Here is a 21,951-nt window from a genome sequence, read left to right as displayed (position 1 = left end):
TGAAGACTGGAGTGAAGGAGAGATGGAAGCTAGGGATGGAGAGGAAGGCCGAGGAAGTTATAGGGGAAGAAAGGCGGCCAGCAATGGATTGATAGATGGTGGGGGTTAGAATTTGAACTGCAAGAACAGAAAGTTATGTTATGTTTTGTGTGTGTTAGTGATGGGCGATGGGTAATAAGTTAAAAAACCTAACTTTGTTGGATAAAAAAAAGGAAAAACACAGGAATTAAAAATTCAGGCGCTGTGGTTGTGTCTCGAACCCAGGTTAACAGGAGGATGACGGGATTAAAGAGAGGAGTATTACCACCAGACTAGAGTTCTAAATTGTATGAGTTCACTCTCAAAATTTATATGGCTTCACTCTCATAAATTATACCTAAATTTTTTGAAACTCAGTGGGTTCCCGTGAACCCGTATGTTACTATATAGATCCGCCCCTGGTCAAGAAACTGTTTCAACCCAAATGAAAAGCGATCATAAACCGTTTTTGACTTTTGATTAACCAAACCGAACCAGTTTAGTGTTTGAAACCTGTTTGTGCACCTTAACTACAAAATACATTTTATATTATGATAAACAACAATCATGACAGCAACACCACCAGGTTTCCCATCACAATAAAACAAAATGGACTAAAGTGAAAAGGTTAGTAAAAGTAAAGGGCTAATCGAACCCACCACCACAAAGAAAAAAAAAAACAAATCAAATGGCAATATTGTAATAACGTCGTGGGAGGAACAAGGGTGGAAGGATCTGATGCTTTTCAGACCACTCTTATATATATACACATCCACACCTCAATATTATTATTATTATTATCACCACACTGGTTGAGTTTGTTCCGTTGTTCTCATTATTTATCCAACCAAGAATGGCCGATCAGCTTACCGATGATCAGATCTCTGAATTCAAGGAAGCCTTCAGCTTATTCGACAAAGATGGAGATGGTCAGTTTTTCTTTTATTTTCGGTCGTTCTTTTTGTTGTCGTTTTGTGTTATTAGTTATCTGGGTTTGGTGATTGAATGTGTTATCATTTAGAAATGGGTTTTAGGATCTGGGTTGATATTTGGTATTTATGTTGGTTGACTTTTGGGTTTTTAGGGCAATTTGATGTGTGAGGTTAATTTGGATTTGTTTATGATTTGTATTATGTGTGATGGATGAATATTTAGGATGTAAGTGGTTAGTGTGATGAAATTGAAGGTGAAAATGGTCCGGTATCGGTTTCTTGTCATATAAGTAAGCTTGTTTTAAGGACTGTATATTTGCTAGAATACATCACTTTAGTTTCGTAAGTTTGTATTTTGTTTATGTTCTTGATTTATTAGTAGCGTGACAACTTTTTCAGCTTCGATTTTGGACGAGAAGTATGAAGGTTTGTATGACCGTGTGAGTTTGTAGGTTAATATTAATGTTGATCTGGTTTTAGTAGATTTGAGGTCTTGTTCTTTTGGTAATGTTTGGAAAGTGAACTTTGAAGGTGTAATGAGTTGGATTAATTCATTTCATGAATCATTTATTAATACATAGCCAAAATTAACTATATTTGATCCGTTGGCATTTTACCTAAATTTGTTTTTGTTTGGCTCATATCAACTAAATTTGACTCATTGTCGTTTTTGCTAAATTTGTTTTGGTTTGGCTCATTTATGTTATAACACAGCCCATATCAACTAAATTTTGAACCATTGTTGTTTTAGCTAAATTTGTTTTTGTTTGGCCCATTTAAGTTAAAAGTTAAAACACAGCCTAAATCAATTAAATTTGACCACCCGTTGTCATTTTGGCCAAATTTGTTTAACTTGTCAAGTTAAAACACGTCCCAAATCAACTGTATTCGACTCGTTATAATAACTGAATATACTTTTATTACCACATATTATTTAATAATAATGCTTTTGCAGGTTGCATCACCACTAAGGAACTTGGAACCGTTATGAGGTCACTTGGGCAAAACCCAACCGAGGCTGAACTTCAAGATATGATTAACGAGGTGGACGCTGATGGCAACGGTACCATTGATTTCCCGGAGTTTCTCAATCTGATGGCCCGCAAGATGAAAGACACTGATTCCGAGGAGGAACTGAAGGAAGCTTTCAGGGTCTTTGATAAGGACCAAAACGGTTTCATTTCTGCAGCCGAGCTCCGCCATGTCATGACCAATCTTGGCGAGAAGTTGACTGATGAGGAAGTTGATGAGATGATCCGTGAGGCGGATGTGGACGGTGATGGTCAGATCAACTATGACGAGTTTGTTAAAGTCATGATGGCTAAGTGATGATTTATAATTTGGATGAATTTGTTTGTGGTTTTGATTTGTTTTCATGTGTTTAGTGTTTGTTTGGGTGCTTTTGGTTTCTACTTGTTTTATTTGTATTTTGGTGAGTAGGTTGAGTTAGTTCCTTTTCATTTTTATTTTTGTTTGTTATTGGGTATAAACCTAGAACAATTTGGAATATTTTGCTTCATTTTTAATCAATTGAGTTGTTTTCTATTATTACTCTTTATGTCATGGTGTTTTCTTCAAGATATGATTTGAGACAGTGCTATTAATAAATATTATATAAAATGTAGGTATAAATTGTTAATTTCAGAAATTTTTGTTGCTGATTTCAGCTTCCATTCATAAATGTCTTTAAAATGTCTGTCGAATAACAAAAAAAATTTATATGGATTAATTATTATTTTTGCTTGCCAAATGATAATACCCTTAGAAATTGGGTTTACCAATATTGTTTATTAATGTTATTGTGTTTGTTGTGGATCAACCAGAAGAGGTATGCATAAAAGTATTTGCCCCGAGGAGGGATCCTAGAATTCCGTTTGTTTTCTGGGTTTGAAAAAGTGGATTTTCAAGAACGGGAATCTTATGATATGTTGGGAATCTCTTATGATAATCATCACGTTTGAAACGTATCTTAATGCCTGAAAGTTGGATATGATAGCCTTTACGTAAGGATTATATTGCTCCCAATTTTTATGAAATACAAGATGCTCATTGAATGATAAAAAAAAATCTTCATTTAGGGTAAACTTGGATATAAATTTTGAAATTGGTCATTTTTAATGTGACATAGAAAAAGAAATATAAATACTTTTAATGGGACGGGATGTATAAATTATGACAATCTTGCAGATAATAAATGCAAAAAAATAACTTGTATAAATAAGTTAATTTTCAACAAAAGTGTTAAACTAAACGGCACCAAACTCACTTGAATGTTTGTTGTTGGATTTTATAAAACAAATGCATTATCTGGAACCAAAAATTCTTCACTAAGCTTTTGACAATGATTTTAGACCAAAAATACCCACATTCACTATTGTAGGCCAATTTATTGAAGGTCTAAACATTTAATTTAAATATTAAAACACTAATGTAAAACTAAAAACCAACCCATAGCCTAGCAAAACCCATACATAAAACCAAAACCAAAACCAAATGAACTAAACTGATTAGTTTCCTAAAACCGAAACTTAATTTCGGTTTTGGCCATGATTAATGAATAACAAAATTGTCAACCCCAGAGGAACCGTTTCCAACTTTTATCTATTAACTTCTATTTGTATGTCATCAAACAAATCATGCATTCATGTCACAACAATGCTGCTTCTAGTCTACTTTTGAACATCTAGTGCAATATAATTAATGTGTGTGACCTTAACAAGCCAATTTAGTGTGTGCAAGCACGCGTGCGTTAAATAACTAAAATCATCAAGCCAAAATATTGAAACCCATGGGCGGATTGAGAAACCTACTCATTTCACCTACATGACAAGTATTATACACATCTTCATCATCAGAACTACAACAAAACCTTTATAACATACAACAACAAAACCTCTATAACATACAACTCAACAACACCACTTTTGTTCTGCATAGCTACAAGAAAACTATTATGTCCTTTGTCTTACTCTCCTGCTACTATTTGCATCTCCACCATCTGAAAGCTGAGCACAGACAGTCTCTGTTTCACCGCCACCACCACCGCCACTGCTATAGCCATCTTCACAGCTAGCCACCGTCTTCAGAATCTCATACTGCAATGATGGGTGGTTGGTTTTCAGATATTCAAACCCATCTGATTGCATAACAGCTGCCATTTGTAACAGCAATTTAATAAGAACGCGTCAATGACATCGGATGTGGTATTTAAACTATTTATAAGTACCAGTAAATAATATTATTATTTTTTTATAAATATGATTTAAAGTTAGGCTTGTGCCACATAAAATCTGATGTGGTATTTAAATTATTTCTAAATATAACTAAAAAAACATTTTTTTCAAATACAACTAAAGTTAGGTGTATTGCCCACAAGATAGATGTGGTATTTATATAGTATTTTTAAATACAATTAAAAAAGATCACTTATTCAAATTTCTGGATGTTTTTTTTTTCTGTTTTTCTTCACATAATATCTGTTTTTTTTATATATCCCTTCTGATGTGGCGGGTCGCATGGCATCAACTACAGCTACATCAGCAATTTAGTTAAAATGATATTTATTGCTAAAATCCTAATAAATTATAAGTTTTCTGTTTTGAGCCTAATTTAAAGTTAGTTGCTAATATCTGCAAGAACTGCAAAGTTTGTTTCTGTTTCATGCATTTGACCCAATTAGAAAACAGCAATATTATGTCTAATATTTTTTTATATGATATAAAAAGCTAAAACACAACCCAAATCAGCTCATGCAACAACAACAACAACCATACATGTTAATCCCACAAATAGTCAAAGCTATTAGTAGGGTCTAGGGAGACTGGGATGCAGGCAAACCTTTCCGGCTTTCCTCTACCCCTAGGGATAGAGAGGCTGCTTCCAGCTAGACCCCTGCTCCAAAGCAAACAACATAACAGTAAAACAAGTAGACTATAAAGTAAAAATTTAAAAATGTGTAATAGTTATTGCTAAAAATAACAATAAGACATATACAAGTAAAAATAAAAATAAAAACAAATAAATAAATAAAAATAGATAAGAATAAAGATAAAAAACAAATAACAAATAAATAAAACATAACTAAATAAATAAAAATAGATAACAATAAAGATATAATAATAATAATAATAATAATAAAGAATACCAAGTACGTTAGGTTACGACCATAGGACATATATCTAACCAAAAAAACTATACCCAACCCCTAAAAGTCTTTAACCTTAATCTTACGTCTACAAGAAATCCTATCATCAACCATATCCTCGGAGAGGTGCAGGTCTATAAAATCATGCCTAATAGTCTCATGCCAAGTCAATTTGGGTCTACCTCTACTCCTCATGCAAAGATAAATGAGTCACTATTGCCACCTGGCACCTCCAATGTATAGTAATTCATACAAGTATTTTACAAGTAAGTTATGTATTATAGGTCAATTTAACCCTTCTCCTATGTCAACATGTGATATTATGATGATAGCATACCTGCAAGGTTTTCTGAAGCAAATCTAAGGCAAATAGCTTTGAGTTCCATAGCATGATTAGTATCTGCAATTGCTAGAATTCGGCCAACTGAATTTACAGACATATCCTTGCAGATAAGAGACTCACACAGTCGTTTGAGTCTACACAAATCATACTCATCAGCAGCAGCTAACAACTTGGCTGATAGTGTATCCGCCACATGGGATTCACTAGAAGCCGCCAACTCATCTTCATTTATTTCATCACTGTAAATGAAGTGAAGCATAGCCTGTTTCACATCAACCAAACTTATAAAAGTTAGAAAACTGTAATTTAAACTTACAATAAAAAATAAAAATTTAAGAGGTTGTATGCATTACCTTAAAAACCCTAGGCTCCATATCAGTAATAACAATCTCATGATCATCTTCATCTTGATCAAAAAAGTTGGACCGGAAAACATGGGATCTAGCAGCCAATACCAACTTATGGGCATGGAATGTTTCACCAGCCACGTTGAATATAACATCTGAACCTTCCATGTTGTCAAGCAGCATACCAAAATTTGATCCAATATCAGATTCAGGGACTTGAATCGAAGGCGCGATCAAAATGACTATGCTTCCCCTTGGCAGTGTGATCGAGCAGAGTCAACTCAAACAAGGCCCTGACATCGGATCCCTCACTCGTAAGGGCGATAAACAAGGAGACGTAAGTGGAATTGTCTTCGGGGTAAAAGTAGACCGCCCATTGGTACCCTCCAACGGTGAAACTGTCACTGGCAATATGTTTGCCTAGATAGCCTTTGGCCAAGGATTCACATTCAATCCGCTACATTACTAGAGTGAGGTTTTTATAATGTATGGGAATACTTTAAGGTGTTGCAATTAAATGAAAAAAATTTAGTAATTTTTCTGTATATTTAAAGAATTACTTTTGGACCTCTATATTTTTTTAATATTTTTAAGAGTGGTTGTTAGTGTAGGAAAAAGAAAATATAACGATAAAGAAAAAAAGTATTTAATTGGAATATAATGTATTTAGTGAAATCTTGGATTTCCATATGGTAGAAACAAGAATGATGAAGGTTTTTTTTTTCTATCATACGGGGATGAGGTTGGGAATGGCCTAGGTATTTGATGATTTGATGGAACTCAAGGTGAATTTCTTTTTATGGATAAAAGTTAGTAAAACCAAAAAAGGTAAGGTAAAATTTTTATGGTCAATAAAAAAGAGTTATTTGTTGGAAAATTTTTCAAACTTTTTAATAATATTATTTGTTTATTTTTCCTTATATAGGGGTTTCAAGCACAAGGTTTTCATGTAGCCATCAATTTTATGTCATTTTCTTCTTTAGTTATTGTTTCTTTCCGGTCATCTTTGGTAAATTATTTATTTTGACTAGTCCACTTCTACCTCTATAACAAAGATCCCAGAATCGCCGTTGGACATGATATGTCACTTTGCACTTGTTTGAAAACGTATCCGAGGCCTGTAAAAAAATTCATAGTTATACTAATTTATGCGCTCTTATGTCAAGAATCGAAGAAAATACTTCAAATTTGTTATGAAAGCAAGTTTTAGTATCTAGAAACCCTTTGTGCAGTATTCACAAGTTTATCTTGTTATCACCTCTATGTTAAGAGTTGATTAACAATATATTCACGGTGATTCATTGCATCTTAGAAAAAAAAATTCACCAAAGCACATTTGGCCAACAATCAGTTTTAGATAACAATCATAACCATACTGTTGAAACCATGGTATATTTTACGTGACTAGGAGGATTCAATTGATGCTCTAAAGAGAATGGTTATAGATTCATTTCATAGAAGGTTTATACAATATTTCTCTATTTCAAAGATAATGGCAGTGATGTTGTATTCAAGCCAAAGGAGAGTGTTATTCTTTTGTCTGCCTCCTTCGCAAATATTATCCTCCCTTTATTTATAGGGGAGGAGGAGGCCCCTTGTACATTAATTATCAAAAGATGAGTATTCCTTATGTCCGGTTTCTTCCCTTCCCTACTGAGTTCTCATCACTTGGGCTTTTAACCCTTGGATATTGATTGGGTCCAGGGAACACATATGCCTTGAGCCTTCCAACTGGTCAAGGAATAGTGATCTTAGGAGTGACCTCCTGATGTGATCTCTCATCGACTAACTTCTTCTTCTTATCTTGTTCTTGTTGGGCCTTCATGGGTTTTCTTTGTTGGGCTTATGCTAACCTCTTCATCCGTCTGGGCCGTCTCAGAAGCCCCAATCTGAGGTAGGCTCTTCAAGTCTTCCCAGTCCATTGTGCTCGTTATTTATGACGATTATAATGGACTCACAACAAGTCTTTATTCTACCTTTGACGTGACCTCTTACGTGGTCCACCTTAAACTTCAATTGAATGTTGATTCTCAACCTAGGAGCCTTCTTTTTGAACCATTTTTCTCTTTGACTTAGGCCACATCCATTCCAACAACATGGACTGGCATATGTGTTGTTCTAATCCTTTCTTTTGGGTTGATGCCACCAACTTGTTTAGATTGATTGGATAAGTTCTTAACCCCCTAGGACCTTTGAATTTGTTTGGTTACTTTGGGAGGTCTTTTAAATATTCTCTTTTGGGCTTACTTACTTTAGCTTCACTTAATTTGGGCTCGTGGTACTGGGGCTATTTCTCTTATCATTCGGAGAACCCATTTCAAAGGTAACCACTTCAAGTCTCCCCAGTCCATTGTGCTCGTTATTTATGGTGAGTGTAATAAACTTATATCAGTTACTCGCTACATTTTTAATTCAACATTCACGACACTTTCTTTATACTCTGGAGGTGTCCGTTGTTGTTGTTTTTTCTATTGGCCCAATTTCCGTGTTATCTCCAACGTCTCAACACTTCTCTATATACCTTTTGAAGACATTTGCCTTATTCAAACTTTCTTCACGAGGCCAGTGTCGGTATCCTTCACCGATCTCATCATCACCTTAATAATTGCTAGAGTGAGAATGCTATTGTTGGATTCACTTCCATTGTAGCCTCACCAAGTTTTCTCCGTCTGTTATCTTTATTAATTATGATAAATGTAATGACTAAACCCCAACCCGACTCATCCTTACCTTTCTTTGACTTACAATATCCAATCCCTCTTTTATCTTTTCAGCCCATCACTGGGCCCACACCTAAACCGGCGACAGTTTTGAAAATGCCTTTCATGCTTCCCTCAGGATGTCATAATATCATTCGAATCACATGCCTTTCTCTTAACTACTTACTCCATTTCTATATTTTCAAATTTACATTTCTTTTATCCCATCTCTTTCTTGTTTGGTTGGTTGGCCATTTGGTTAGAGTAACTAGTACTCCTCAAGTATTTTGGTTTCTCCTGGGATTTCCTGACTTGGACCCCATCATGGGACGGAGACCCATTTTCATAACAGGCTTTACAAAACTTTTGACCCTACTCTCTTGACAATATAAATCTACCACGATAAAAATACACGGTCCTTCTTCTATTTTAACTTACCAAATTTGGACCCAATAAGGTTAAGATTGCGAAGTCACGGGATGAAATAAGGATCAAGCATATCAAATTCATCTCCATATAATGGGCCCAGTCCTGGAATTATCTCTTTAAGTCCCCCAGTCCCTTATGCCAATTATTTATGATTGGGACAAGGGACTTTAAGCCCCAGTTTCTTTAACATAACCACAACCAGGTTAAGTTTTCTTTTTGGGGTAACTATGTTGGCTGTACGTAATCTCTTTTTTCTTGTTTAATAACCCTGCAAAGGTTGTTAGTAGCCAATTAACAAGCTTTAACAATGATCATGTTATACTTGCTTTATTAGTATTGGACATAGAAAGGATGATGTAAACAATTTCAGCGTACTAATATTTGTTGAGAATATATCAAACCATAGACATTAATCATGACGATTCAAATTCTTTCTATATGTTTTTTTTTCTGTAAGGTCTTATCGGTTAATATGATCAATCAAGTTAAAGATGTTAGGGGAGGGTGTATATGTATGGTGTCTCATTTAGTGGGAAATATATAAGCCATGAGACTCCTATAAGGAGCCATATCCCACTTGGGGGAATGTAAATTCTGAGCCTTTTAGAAGAGGCTATTTTCCTCTGGGGTAATTATAACTATTGAGCCTCATGGATGGGGCTATTTTCCCTGGGGAAATTATAAGTATTGAGCCTCATTGTTGGGGCTATTTTCCTCTGGGGAAATTAAGTATTGAGCCACATGGATTGGGCTATTTTTGTATATGGATCCAAGCCCCTCAGCCGGGCCTTCCTTTCACACTTGTGAAAGAGAATTGATGTCATTTTCCCATCAGGGGGAATTATAAGTGTTGTTCCTCTTAAAGAGGGTTTTATCCCATCAGGGGGAATTATAAGTGTTATTCCTCTTAAAAAGGGTTTTATTCCATCTAGGGGAATTATAAATATTGTGCCTCTTAAAGAGGGCTTTATCCAATCTGGGGGAATTTTAATTATTGTGCCTCTTAAAGAGGGCTTATCACATATGAGGAATTATAAGTATTATGTCTCTTAAAGAGAGCTTTATCCCATCTGAAGAATTATAAGTAATGATCGACCAATTATATTTGTTAGTCATAAATATAACATCATTTTTAGTTTTAATACATGTTTGAAGTCTTACACATGAAAGATGATGGAAGGGGCTAATGGAAATAGGCCTATTACCCTTCTTACAAAAGATAATATGGATATGGAAGTTTCTTACCCTTGGGAAATTCTTGAAATGTAAAGTGTTGCTATATGAGACTTTTTTTTCTTTTATAACGACTTTGTCACTCTTTGGAAGGGGACTATTCTTCTTGTAAGTATCCTTAAGATGGCGACTTCTTTCTAAGATACGTTTTCATGCATAGAAGCCGAAGAATGGGGTCTCTCTTACGTTATCAAAGAGACCTTAATGACAAAAACCCACGACACAATGATGCAATGCCAAATTAGTCCCCAGGCTCCATGTTGGTGTAGGGAGGGGGTTCCTTCTAAATGGAACTGACCTTCCACGTGTGTCATCCTCTAGACAGGGATTTCTCTTCATTATGAAAACCTCTTTTAGTAAGGGATGTTGTTGATGTAGCAAGGAGATTTAACAGAAGGAAGTACCTTGAATCATTCCATCCCTTGGAGGGGGATTCTTCTCATTCAGATAAAATTATTGTAACACAAAATGTTGTTATAGGAGGCTCTCATTCCTCAAGGAAGGGGCTTCTCGAACACATCGTCCCATGTAAGGGGATTATTCTTCATTGGAGGAAAATTTTGCAATGTGAGATGTTGCTGTAGAAGGCTCTCATTCTTCATGGGAGGAACTTTTCAAATATCTCCTTCATTGAAAATGAATTATTCTTCTTGCAGATTCTGTAAGCAGTTGTTTTCCTTTGCAGAGAACTTAGTCAAAATGATATATTTTTTTTTTCTGGGGGGGTGGGGGGGAGGGTTTGAACACCTCATCCCTTGAAAAGGGAATCTTCTTATTTGGAAAAGATTCTTATAATATGGCAAAGGACTCCAGTAAGGATTTTCTGGGAGGAGTGTTTGTAATGAAAGGATTGTTTTGGAAAGAGCATCACTCTGAATGGATTGTCTTGAAAGGAGCTTCCATCTTGGAAGGGGCTCTATTATGACTTGCTTGTTTTGGAGGGGGCTTTGTAATGAAGGAATGTTTAGTAATGGACCTTGTTCTGAGAAAATTATTTTGTAAGAGGCTTTGTTCTAAAGGAATTTTTTAGTTAGGGGCTTAGTTCTGGAGAGATTGTTTAGTGAAGGACCTCTTTCTGAAGGTATTCTTTTGTAAGGGGGTTTGTTCTAGAGAGATTTTTTTTAGTTAGGGACTTCATTATGAGGAGATGGTTCAGTAGGGGGCTTTGTTCAGAAGCAATTGTTTGGTAAGGGATTTCATTATGAAAAAAATGTTTGGGAAGGGAGGTTTGTTGTGAAGGGTCTTGTTTTTAAAGGATTTGACTGGAGGGGACTCCCTGGGAGGGGCCTCACTTAAAATTTTTTGATAATATAATTATGCCTAGGGTAACTGGGTGGGTAATAGTTGACCCAAAATATAGAACAATGTTATAGGTGAGTACAAAATATCACATCACCTTTATAAAATGCATAACTTACCATCACTTTACTTTTCTTGTAAAACGTGAAACTTGTTTGAAAAGTCAACCACACTTGTGAACAAGTAGCTTTATGTCATAACATGGGTATACCATACTATCTATTAAAAATTTGGAATAGACATATGCCCTCACCCTTTTTCCCCTTTAACTATTTGTAGAATAACATGTATTTCCTGCTAGTTGATTGATTGAACACAAGCATAACTTATAGTATTTTATGCTTACAAGATTATACATGACTATCTTTGATCATTATCTTTTATATGAGTATAACTTTTGTTTTAACAAAATGGTTAAAGTAATCCAAATGACCATTTACCCATCCATTTTATCAAATAAATTTTAGAATTTTGGGTCTAAAAACCCGAGCATACATACATATATACATATATATAGAACCTGGTGACGGAGTTAAATATGTACATCTGGACGCCATTCAAAGCTTACGTAAATTTTAGATCGCGTTGTTTCATGAAGAATACGAGTATGTCATTGACTGAATGAACTTGAAACTTGAGCGGAGAGGGCTAAAAACGAGCTGAAGGGGCTTCATAACTAACTTCTCCAGATCCGACTGAACATGGATTCACCGTTTATGGATGCATAAACCCCAAGTTGTTTTCTCGCGTCCCACCGAATGGGTACCGGACCTCTGCTGGTTACGACTCATCATGATGTGTCCAACCTTGATGTCCTTTTCTTCTTTTGCAATTAACGTCAACTCTCCGGTGTATCTCGTGCTTTGGAGGTAAGGGTATGGGCCTACCATAGCTACCAACTTGGCAGTGTTAGCTTTAGTGAAATCCGGCGGGGATGGTGGGTATCTGTCTTGCTGGTTGAAATAAGTCATCATGTCTGACTTTTCAAGGCTCACCGGAGAATATTTCAAGAATCTTGACTTCAAAGAATATTCCCAAGACCCGGAAAAAGATTCCGACAACGGGAATAATGTCGGGTTGATGCTTGTCTACCAAAACAGCGGATTGATAGTACCAAGAACCTTTTTCCGGCGAGACAACAGTGGAGGTGTTGGATTTAACGATGGTTGTCGGCCATTCTCTAGAGGCTGTGGGTGGAAACCTTTTGCCGGAGCTTAAGGTCCCACGGATGGCGCCAATGTTGAAACCATGGTATATTTTACGTGACTAAGAGGATTCAATTAATGCTCTAAAGAGAATGGTTATAGATTCATTTCATAGAAGGTTTATACTATATTTCTCTATTTCAAAGATAATGGCAGTGATGTTGTATTCAAGCCAAAGGAGAGTGTTATTCTTTTGTCTGCCTCCTTCGCAAATATTATCCTCCCTTTATTTATAAGGGAGGAGGAGGCCCCTTGTACATTAATTATCAAAAGATAAGTATTCCTTATGTCTGGTTTCTTCCCTTCCCTACTGAGTTCTCATCACTTGGGCTTTTAACCCTTGGATATTGATTGGGTCCAGGGAACACATTTGCCTTGAGCCTTCCAACTGGTCAAGGAATAGTGATCTTGGGAGTGACCTCCTGATGTGATCTCTTATTGACTAACTTCTTCTTCTTATCTTGTTCTTGTTGGGCCTTCATGGGTTTTCTTTGTTGGGCTTATGCTAACCTCTTCATCCGTCTGGGCCGTCTCAGAAGCCCCAATCTGAGGTAGGCTCTTCACATACATTTTATAGAAACAAAAATAGCCTTATGTGTTGGGTAAGGGTTTAGCAATTTCTTAAAAAAAATCTGAAAGAGGAGAGGCTTATTTTATTTTATTTTATTTTATATTATTTCAAGGAAAGTCAGTTTTTACCAATTCTAGTTTCAGTCAGTCAAACTTAAAATTAAATTCATTTCTCTTTCATTTTCAAATCATATTCAATTCTTAATATGCAGCATATTTACACTAGTCAACATTTTGGTCAATAAATTCCTGCGGGTCAAAACTGAAATTTAAATAAAAAATGCAAACTACTGTGAAGTTGTAGAAAATAATGCAAAATCGTCTAAAAGATTTCATTCTTTTATCAATATAAATCAAATAGTTTAACAAGTTTTCAATATTTTAAAATTAGTAAAATATCTAAATGTACCTTTTGGAACTGACTAGATTTTAGAAAAGCTGGTGTGTTGTCGTAGTACGGACAGTGGCGGATCCAGAAATATTTTTTGTGGGGGCGGAAATTTTTAGGTTTTGTATGTATATCGCTATATAATAATTTTTCCGTCGGTTTAAGTTGAGTCAAGCTTGATTATATAATGAACAGATAAGCAGTAAAAATACATCATACGTCATTAGAAATACATATATAATAAAAATGTAGTATATATAAAATTATTCTTTACGTGTTTTATTTTTTTTGAATCTAGCCATAACCAATAATTTAAAACCGGATGGGACATTGAAGCTATACGCGTTAATGGTGCAATTTTAACACCTTGATTTCAGATAAACATTGTCGCACACATACGCATTAACCGTTAATGAAGCAAATCAGTAGTTAAGTAAACTTTGGGTTTAGAATGTAAATAAATGAAGCATGTTTTAAATTATTTGTGTTCAATATAAATATGAAGAAAACATAGAGGGGTCATTAGGAAAAAATTGGAATTAATTCATTTCGAATTTCTAGAAATCGTTTGTCGATACTTGCAGCCTCGACAACTCATACAGCAGATGTTCCGGCGAGTTTACACAGATCCGAGGAGCAAAAGAGGGGCAGTTGCAAAATTTTAAGGGGGGCGCTCGGGATTTTCACACTCGTATAACACTAAGAAGAAAAAATTAAGGGGGGCAGCTGCCCACCCACGGTTGGCTATAGGTCTGCCCCTGAGTACAGAAGTCTATGCGACTCGTATGAAGGGTGTTTGAATTTTGGAGTTGGGTGTCTTATTAGCAGGACCCTTTGCATCATGGGCATGCCCGTGTTCCGTTGATTCTGCAACATGTCATTTCAGTCTAATATTACTTCTGAATTCTCATCACTGTGGTAGATTTTTCAAACATCTTGCTGAAACTGACAATGACTCTATGTCTCTATTTGAGTAAAGATCAAACTTAATTCATTTACAACTACAGTAGCAGGCCAATATATGTTTGAATATTTGGAGTTGAGTTTCAATTCAGAGCTGATTTCACAAAACAACAGTAGTGATATCTATCTACTTTATACATATAAAAACAGTAGCTAACATATAGTGCCTCGAAATGTGTAACAGCGGAAGCGAAATATAAATCACAAACAACACATAGCTGCTAGTGCATCCGTGAAATTAGTAGAACATTATTAAGCTACAACAAAATAATATTATGTTAAGGTTTTCAATTCATTAAATAGAAAATGCCCAAATGTTACATATCTCCAACTTACTACATTTTCTAGGTACAATCTTCATTCATCATTTCACAACCTAATAGAAGAGTCACTCGGTCACTATTTCGGTCTCTCTCCCAGACTATTATCTAGGCAGGAGTTTTAATCAATTCTTTTGAGACAAGCTTACCTATCAACTTAAGCATACTTCTATTTACTGAACCAATTGCAATCCGATCTATTAACAATGAAACATTTGTAGCATCAAGTGAGTAACTTTTTCCATCCATTTCATGTAAAAGCATCTCTACATCATCATAATGTTGGTTCTTAAGATATCCTTGGAGAAGAACACGGTAAGTAACATTATTTGGCGGACACCCACTCCCGCCCATTTTAAGAAACAAGCCCTTTGCTTCCCTAACTAGACCTTCCCCACATAAGCCACTGATAATCACGTTATATGTACGCACATTAGGTTGCAAACCTTTTACAGTAAGGTCACGGAAAAGATCCCTTGCATCGTCAAGCCTCCCACATTTGGCTGCACCTTCAATAAGGAGTGTGTACACCGTGATATTATTATTTAATCTGCTATCACCCACCAAACGAAACAAAGCGAACGCCTCTTCTACTTGATGGTTGTTACAAAGACCGTCTAAAATTATTGTATAAGTGAATTCATCTGGCATCAGGCCTTGTGATCGCATCTCATCAAAGAGTTTGCGTGCATCTCCACAACGTCCAACCCGAAACAATCCTTGGAACATGATGCTGTAAGTGACAACATTGGGTTTCAAACCTTTTCTTGTCATCTCATGAAACATAAGCATCGCCTCTTGTATTTTCAAATTCTTACAATACCCATTTAATAAAGTGTTATAAGTAACAACATTAGTTACAAGACCTCTAGACGTAAGCGAATTAAAAAGTGTCCTTGCTTTGGCCATTTCACCTCGCAAACAGTAACCGTCTATTAGTGAGCTATATGTCACTATGTCAGGAACCACGCCTCTCTTAACCATGATGTCTATAACAGCCTCCGCTTCGTTCACCTTACCTTCCTTGCAAAATGCATCAACTAATATGTTAAAGGTTTGCAAATTAGGAGAGATCCTTTCATCCTCCATCTCTTTTAGCAACTTATGGACCTCGTCCCAGCGACCGAAGATACAAAGGCCATGAATCAAAGAGGTGTATGTGACGACATCTGGTCAAATGCCTTTGTCAAATACCATTTCTTTGAGAAGATTGAATGCATCATCCATCAAATTGTCCTTGCAAAGACTATCAATGATGGTGTTATACGCAACGACATTAGGCTTAATGCGTTTTTCATCCATGAGCCTAAGCAAAGCAATGGCAATATCATTATTGCCAAGCTTGCAAAGGCCTTTAATCATTGTGGAAAATGTAACGACATCCGGTTCACAAAGTTTGTGTTTGATGAGCTTCTTAAACAATCTCTCCGCCTCGGGAAGTCTATCTTCTAAAACAAGTCCATCTAAAAGCGTATTATACAAGACGACATTTGGTGCCACAGCTCGCCTGAAGCAAGAGGCTAGGAGGGCAAAAGCATCATTGGTGCGATGCAACTGACAGCAAGACCTGATTGCAATACTCATGATCAACAGGAAGGAACTCCAACGACACACATTTGTTGAATGTTGAGTAAAGTTAATAAGAGAAGGCAAGTGGAAAAATGCTTCATTTTGGTAACAGCATTCAAGAGCTGAGTAAAGTTAATAAGAGAAGGCAGGGGTCGTGTGAGTAGCATTTCGTCTAACAGGTTCAAGGCATCATCCAATTTGGTACTTAGATCAGTATTTAATTTGTGGAAATTAGCAGAAGCCCTCCGCCACTGTTGTCGTAAGTACCTCATCGACCACTTCAAAGTTGGAAGCTTCTTGGAACTAAAAATGTGGTTTCAAGACAGAATGAAATCTGTAAGCCTAATTGAAGGAAGAAGGAAGGTCTAAGGAGTAGGTGATTTTTAATCTAAACACACACTTTGCCACATTGGTTAATTTGGTAAGAAACGTTTGGTATTAGCCTATAAGAGCATCCACAACAACAAACACCAATAAACCGTCATATCATATTTCAAATTTTTTCAAAAAACTCAAACTTTCTTCTACAACAACAAACCTTTATAAACCGACACATCATCACCTATCACTTTATTTAATCAAATAAAAATAAGTTATTAATATATTAAACTTTATTTTTAATCAAATAATTTTATTAGTTATACGTATTAATTTCTATATTTAATCAAATACAAATAATATTTTATAATATATTATACCACATCACCACCAAATTCTATAATTAATTTATATATCACTTAATTACTTTTTCTTTTAAACAATAAATACTTTTATATGTTAATATTTTAAAAATTAAATACATTTAAATAATATAATATAATTTAAAAAATTAATAGATAAGAAATTTGTGGAGAATTAACTACTTGAACAAAATATAAAATGGTTTTTTTATTAGTTTATTTCTTCCAACACTACAATATTTATATTTATAATAAAACTAATAATTCCCTTTTTCTTCTTCTTGGTTTTGTAAAGCGTTGTTGCAACTACATTTTAGCGATTTTCATTTCAACCAAAACTTGATTTCGAATCCATTCGAAGACTGTCCGTTTTGATTCGTATAGAGAAAATCAAGTAAGTGTTTCAACTTCTTTCTTATTCTTAATATTGATAACGAATTTCTGGGTTAAATACAAAACTTGATATTTGGGTGAAAACCAGATCTTGTTGAATCAGTGATTAGGGTTTCGATTTCAAAGGAATAGAATTTGGGGAACGAATATTGCGATGGATTTTGATTTCGAGTTTGATGATTTTGGATGAAAGGAAGATGGCTAGGCCCACCCAGCAAGTATGTCAGTCGTTTGCCTTCACGAACTGTATGATACGATAGAAACAAGAATACAAAGAGAGAAGTGTAACGATCAATCAAGCATATCTGTTATTGATTCCCATTCGTTATTATACAGACTTCCAACTAACCCTAACGAACAACTGAACAACTAACTAACTGCAATCACAGACTCAACTCTTAACTAATTACAAAACAGCCCTCTGTACTTAACTATGACTATATTACAAAAGTAGCCCTTACAGTTTGTATACGTAACAATACTCCCCTGTTCAAGTACAATCTTGTCCTCAAGATTGAAAGTCAGGAAATCTGAGCTGAAATTGTTCCAAATCTTCCCATGTGGCCTCACTAATTGGAAGGTTATCCCAATGCACCAAAACCTTAACACCAACTGCATTACCCTTTTTAGTGATTTGCCTGTCCAAAATAGCTCTTGGTTGCATACTGAAACGAGGTGCAGCTGGTAATGGAGTTACAACTGTAGATGGACCAGGAGCAAATTTAAGCAAGGAAACATGAAAGGTATGGTGAATTTGTGCAGATTCAGGTAACTCCAGCTGATAAGCTACTTTGCCCACTATTTTCACAATTAGGTAGGGCCCAAAATACTTAGGACCCAACTTTTTATTTTTTATAGCTTTAAGGGTATTCTGCACATATGGCTGAAGCTTAACATATACCCAATCACCGATGTTGAACTCCCTTTCAGATCTACTTTTGTCTGCCATCTGTTTCATCCTGTTTTTAGCTTTAGCCAAGTTTTCCTTTAAAGCGATCAACTTCAATTCCCTTTGTTGAAACAACTCGTCAAGGGAATTTATCTTAGTTTCATATGGAATATAGGGAATATGCACAGGATCAGGGATACCATACAATGCTTCAAAAGGAGACATTCCTATGGCTGAATGATAAGTGGTATTATACCACCATTCAGCAAGTGTGAGCCACATTGGCCATTGTAAAGGGTCTTCCATAACCATGCAACGTAAATAAGATTCAAGGCATCTATTAAGTACCTCGGTTTGTCCATCTGTTTGAGGGTGATAAGCTGAGGAAAAAGCCAACTGGATACCTTGAAGCTTCATGAAGTCCCTCCAAAAATGACTCAAGAATATAGGATCTCGATCTGATACTATAGTAGTGGGGCAGCCATGTGATTTAAACACTGTATCAAAGAATATTTGAGCAATGGTTGTTGTAGTATAAGGATGTGATAGACCTATGAAGTGACCAAACTTTGTGAATCTGTCAACTATCACCAGAATGGAATCCTTACCATAACTTTTTGGTAGACCAGAGATAAAATCCATAGAAATGTCAGTGAATAGAGACTTAGGCGTAGGCAAAGGCTGTAGTAAACCAGGACTAGCCACCCTTTCATATTTCGTTTTATGGCAAATAGTGCATCCCTTAATCCAAGCTCTAACATCCTTAGAACAATTTTTCCAATGAAACATTTGTTTGACCCTATGTAAAGTGGGTAAATACCCGGAATGCCCCCTGTAGCAGATGAGTGGAAAATATGTAATATATCATTTCTGAGCTGTGGACTGGCCCAACTACAATTTTGTTCTTTCTTTTAAGTAATTGCCCATCCCAATTATAGTGTCTGATAGAAGATTGATGGTTAAGTCTATGTAACAACTCTTGAATTTTTGGATCATTAGCCCAACTTAACTGAATTCTGGGCCACAGACAAGGGTCGATAGAACTTTGGCCCATCTGAAATAATGCTAATTCTTCTACTCTGGATAAAGCATCTGCTACTAGGTTGTCAACACCTTGTTTGTAAACTATTTCATAGTCATATCCAAGCAGCTTAGCAAGCCACTTTTGTTGAAGAGGGGTACTTATCTTCTAATCAAGCAGATACTTTAGACTTTTTTGATCCGTCTTAATAATGAAATGATTGACTATAAGATAGTGATGCCAATGCTTGACAGCCATCAAAATAGCCAGAAGCTCTTTTTCGTACACGGACATAGCTTGTTGTTTTACGGATATGCCCTTGCTTAGGAATGCCAAAGGGTGACCTTCCTGCATCAACACAGCCCCCCTGACCTTTGGAAGAAGCATCAATTTCAATGATAAAGGTCTTAGAAAAGTCTGGTAATGCTAAGACAGGAGCGTTAGTTAAAGCATGTTTCAATTGATCAAAAGCTTGTTGACTGTTAGTTTGCCATAAGAAGGCATCTAGCAATACCTCCAAAAGACTGTATAAACCGTCGATAGTACCCTGCTAATCCAAGGAAGCCCCTTAATTGTTTCACATTTGTGGGAGTTGGCCAATTTACCACAGCTATTATTTTAGCAGGATCTGTACTAACCCCCTTCTTAGTGATAATATGCCCCACGTACTCCACTCTTGCACCAGCAAAAGTGCATTTAGATTTTTTTGCTAATAGGGAATTAGCCTGGAATAACTGTAAGACAGCTTCCAAATCCAATATATGTTGTTCCATAGATGAGCTATACACAAGAATGTCATCAAAGAAAACTAATGCACACTTCCTTAATAATGGTTTGAATGTAGCATTCATAAGGGCTTGAAAGATAGCCGATGCATTAGTTAAACCAAAGGGAAGTACCAAAAATTCAAAATGACCTTGATGTGTTCGAAATGCCCTTGTGAATATCAGGTTCAAACATTCTCACCTGATGATATCCGGATCTCAGATCCAACTTTGAAAAGATAGTTGCACCTCCCAACTCATCAAGCAACTCATCAATTAAAGGAATAGGGAAGCTATTCTTAACTTTAGCTTCATTTAAATAATCCATGCACATACGCCAAGTTCCATCCTTTTTCTTTACTAAAACCACAGGAGCTGCAAAAGAACTAGTACTCTCCCTAATGATTCCCATATCCAGCAATTCTTGTGTCATTTTCTCAATTACATCCTTCTGAGCAAAAGGATATCTATATGGTTTTTGTGCAATCACTTTGGAATTATCTTTTAGGAAAATTTTATGATCACAGGGTCTAGATGGTGGTAAGGCAGTGGGAACAGCAAATACACTATTGTATTTGTTTAATAAGTCTTCCAACTGAGGGTAGGTACTATGTTCTTGCACTGAGGGTAATCTGGGAATTTCCTCATTATGCATCAGTTGTATACTGAACATTTGAGCTAATTGGGTCGGATTAGACAGCAACCCATCCAATTTTTCACTAGAACATAGGGTAAATCCATTCTGTTTAGCCCCTTTAAGCTCAATAACCCTGCCTTCTAACTTGAATTTCATAGTAAGATCTTTAAAATTCCAAGTAATATCATCCAACCCTTGTAACCACTGAATACCTAATACCATATCATAATTGCTTAATGGTATTAACAATACATCCGCTTTAAACCAATTACCCTACATCATCCAATGCATTCCTTCACACATCTTAGTATAACTCATCTTATTCCCATCAGCAATGGTAATATTAAGAGGAGACATACATTTTGTTGGGCATTGCATCTTTAATGCTAATTTTTCATCAATGAAATTATGTGTAGAACCTGAGTCAATCAGAATATGCAGTGTCTTGGTACCCACAGAGCCAGTGATCTTCATTGTAGAATATGAAGACACCCCCCATAATTGCATTTAAGGAAATTTGAGGATCAAGTGTTTCATAACTAGGGATCTCCTCTTCTAATTCTTCATCACATATCTCAATAGAAAAAATTGTTTATTTTTGCACTTTTGAGTGGGTGAGAACTTTTCAGTACAACCAAAACATTCACCCCTTGCCCTCATATCAGCTATTTCTTTGGTTGTTAAGTTCCAAGTAAAAGAGGCTCTTGGTTTAACAGAAGGTGCTGGTAACAAAGGAATATTAGCTGTTGCTAATGGAGTAGGGCTGTAAATAGGTTTAGGGTAGGTGTCAGACGGTTTAAAAGGTGTTTTATAAGTGGATTTATAAGGTTGGGAATGCAAAAGAGATAGGTTATCAGTTTGTTGTATGGCCAACATGTATGCTTCAGGTAAGTTTCTTGGCCTTAAAACTTTTAAGGGATTGCCAGTCTCTGATTTAAGGGCATTCAAGAAAAGGCTTATGGCATATTCATCACAAAGGGAAACTCTAGTTAATGCTAGATCAAATTCTTGACACAGTTTATTCAAGGAGTCAATTGTCAAATCATACTACCTAAGGGATGCTAGGGCTGCCATAGCATTTTGATCCATTACCATAGCAAATCTAGTA

General features: G+C 35.8%; 1 protein-coding gene and 2 pseudogenes across 2 annotated transcripts; 1 reads left to right on the top strand and 2 right to left on the bottom strand.

The window, feature by feature from the left end:
• The first annotated feature begins 854 nt into the window (after positions 1 to 854).
• Positions 855 to 2,498, top strand: LOC143614527 (calmodulin). The gene is made up of 2 exons (XM_077087944.1): positions 855 to 947; positions 1,906 to 2,498. Exons 1-2 carry the CDS (start codon positions 872 to 874, stop codon positions 2,277 to 2,279), a joined length of 450 nt encoding a protein of 149 aa, XP_076944059.1. The 5' UTR covers positions 855 to 871; the 3' UTR covers positions 2,280 to 2,498.
• Positions 2,499 to 3,520: 1,022 nt separating this feature from the next.
• LOC143613655 (BTB/POZ and MATH domain-containing protein 4-like) lies at positions 3,521 to 7,706 on the bottom strand (annotated as a pseudogene). The gene is made up of 4 exons (XR_013150159.1): positions 7,638 to 7,706; positions 5,791 to 6,241; positions 5,432 to 5,699; positions 3,521 to 4,101 (listed from the first exon to the last, which is right to left on the bottom strand). The product of XR_013150159.1 is annotated as a BTB/POZ and MATH domain-containing protein 4-like (transcript).
• A 7,292-nt stretch (positions 7,707 to 14,998) lies between these two features.
• On the bottom strand, positions 14,999 to 16,633 carry LOC143614009 (uncharacterized; annotated as a pseudogene).
• Between the last annotated feature and the right edge of the window lie 5,318 nt (positions 16,634 to 21,951).

This window comes from Bidens hawaiensis, unplaced genomic scaffold, assembly GCF_021521415.1.
Source record: "Bidens hawaiensis isolate Kalapana, Puna unplaced genomic scaffold, B.hawaiensis_p1.1 tig00002273_1, whole genome shotgun sequence".
In the NCBI taxonomy this organism is placed as follows: Eukaryota; Viridiplantae; Streptophyta; class Magnoliopsida; order Asterales; family Asteraceae; genus Bidens; species Bidens hawaiensis.
Note: the sequence above shows the minus strand (reverse complement) of the source record. Positions and strands in the feature narration are given on the sequence as shown.

Bases quoted from the DNA above. Each gene is read 5' to 3' on its own strand.
- LOC143614527 (XM_077087944.1), top strand. From the start codon at position 872: ATGGCCGATCAGCTTACCGATGATCAGATCTCTGAATTCAAGGAAGCC. The intron at 948-1,905 runs GTCAGTTTTTCT...ATGCTTTTGCAG, and splicing joins ATTCGACAAAGATGGAGATG to GTTGCATCACCACTAAGGAA.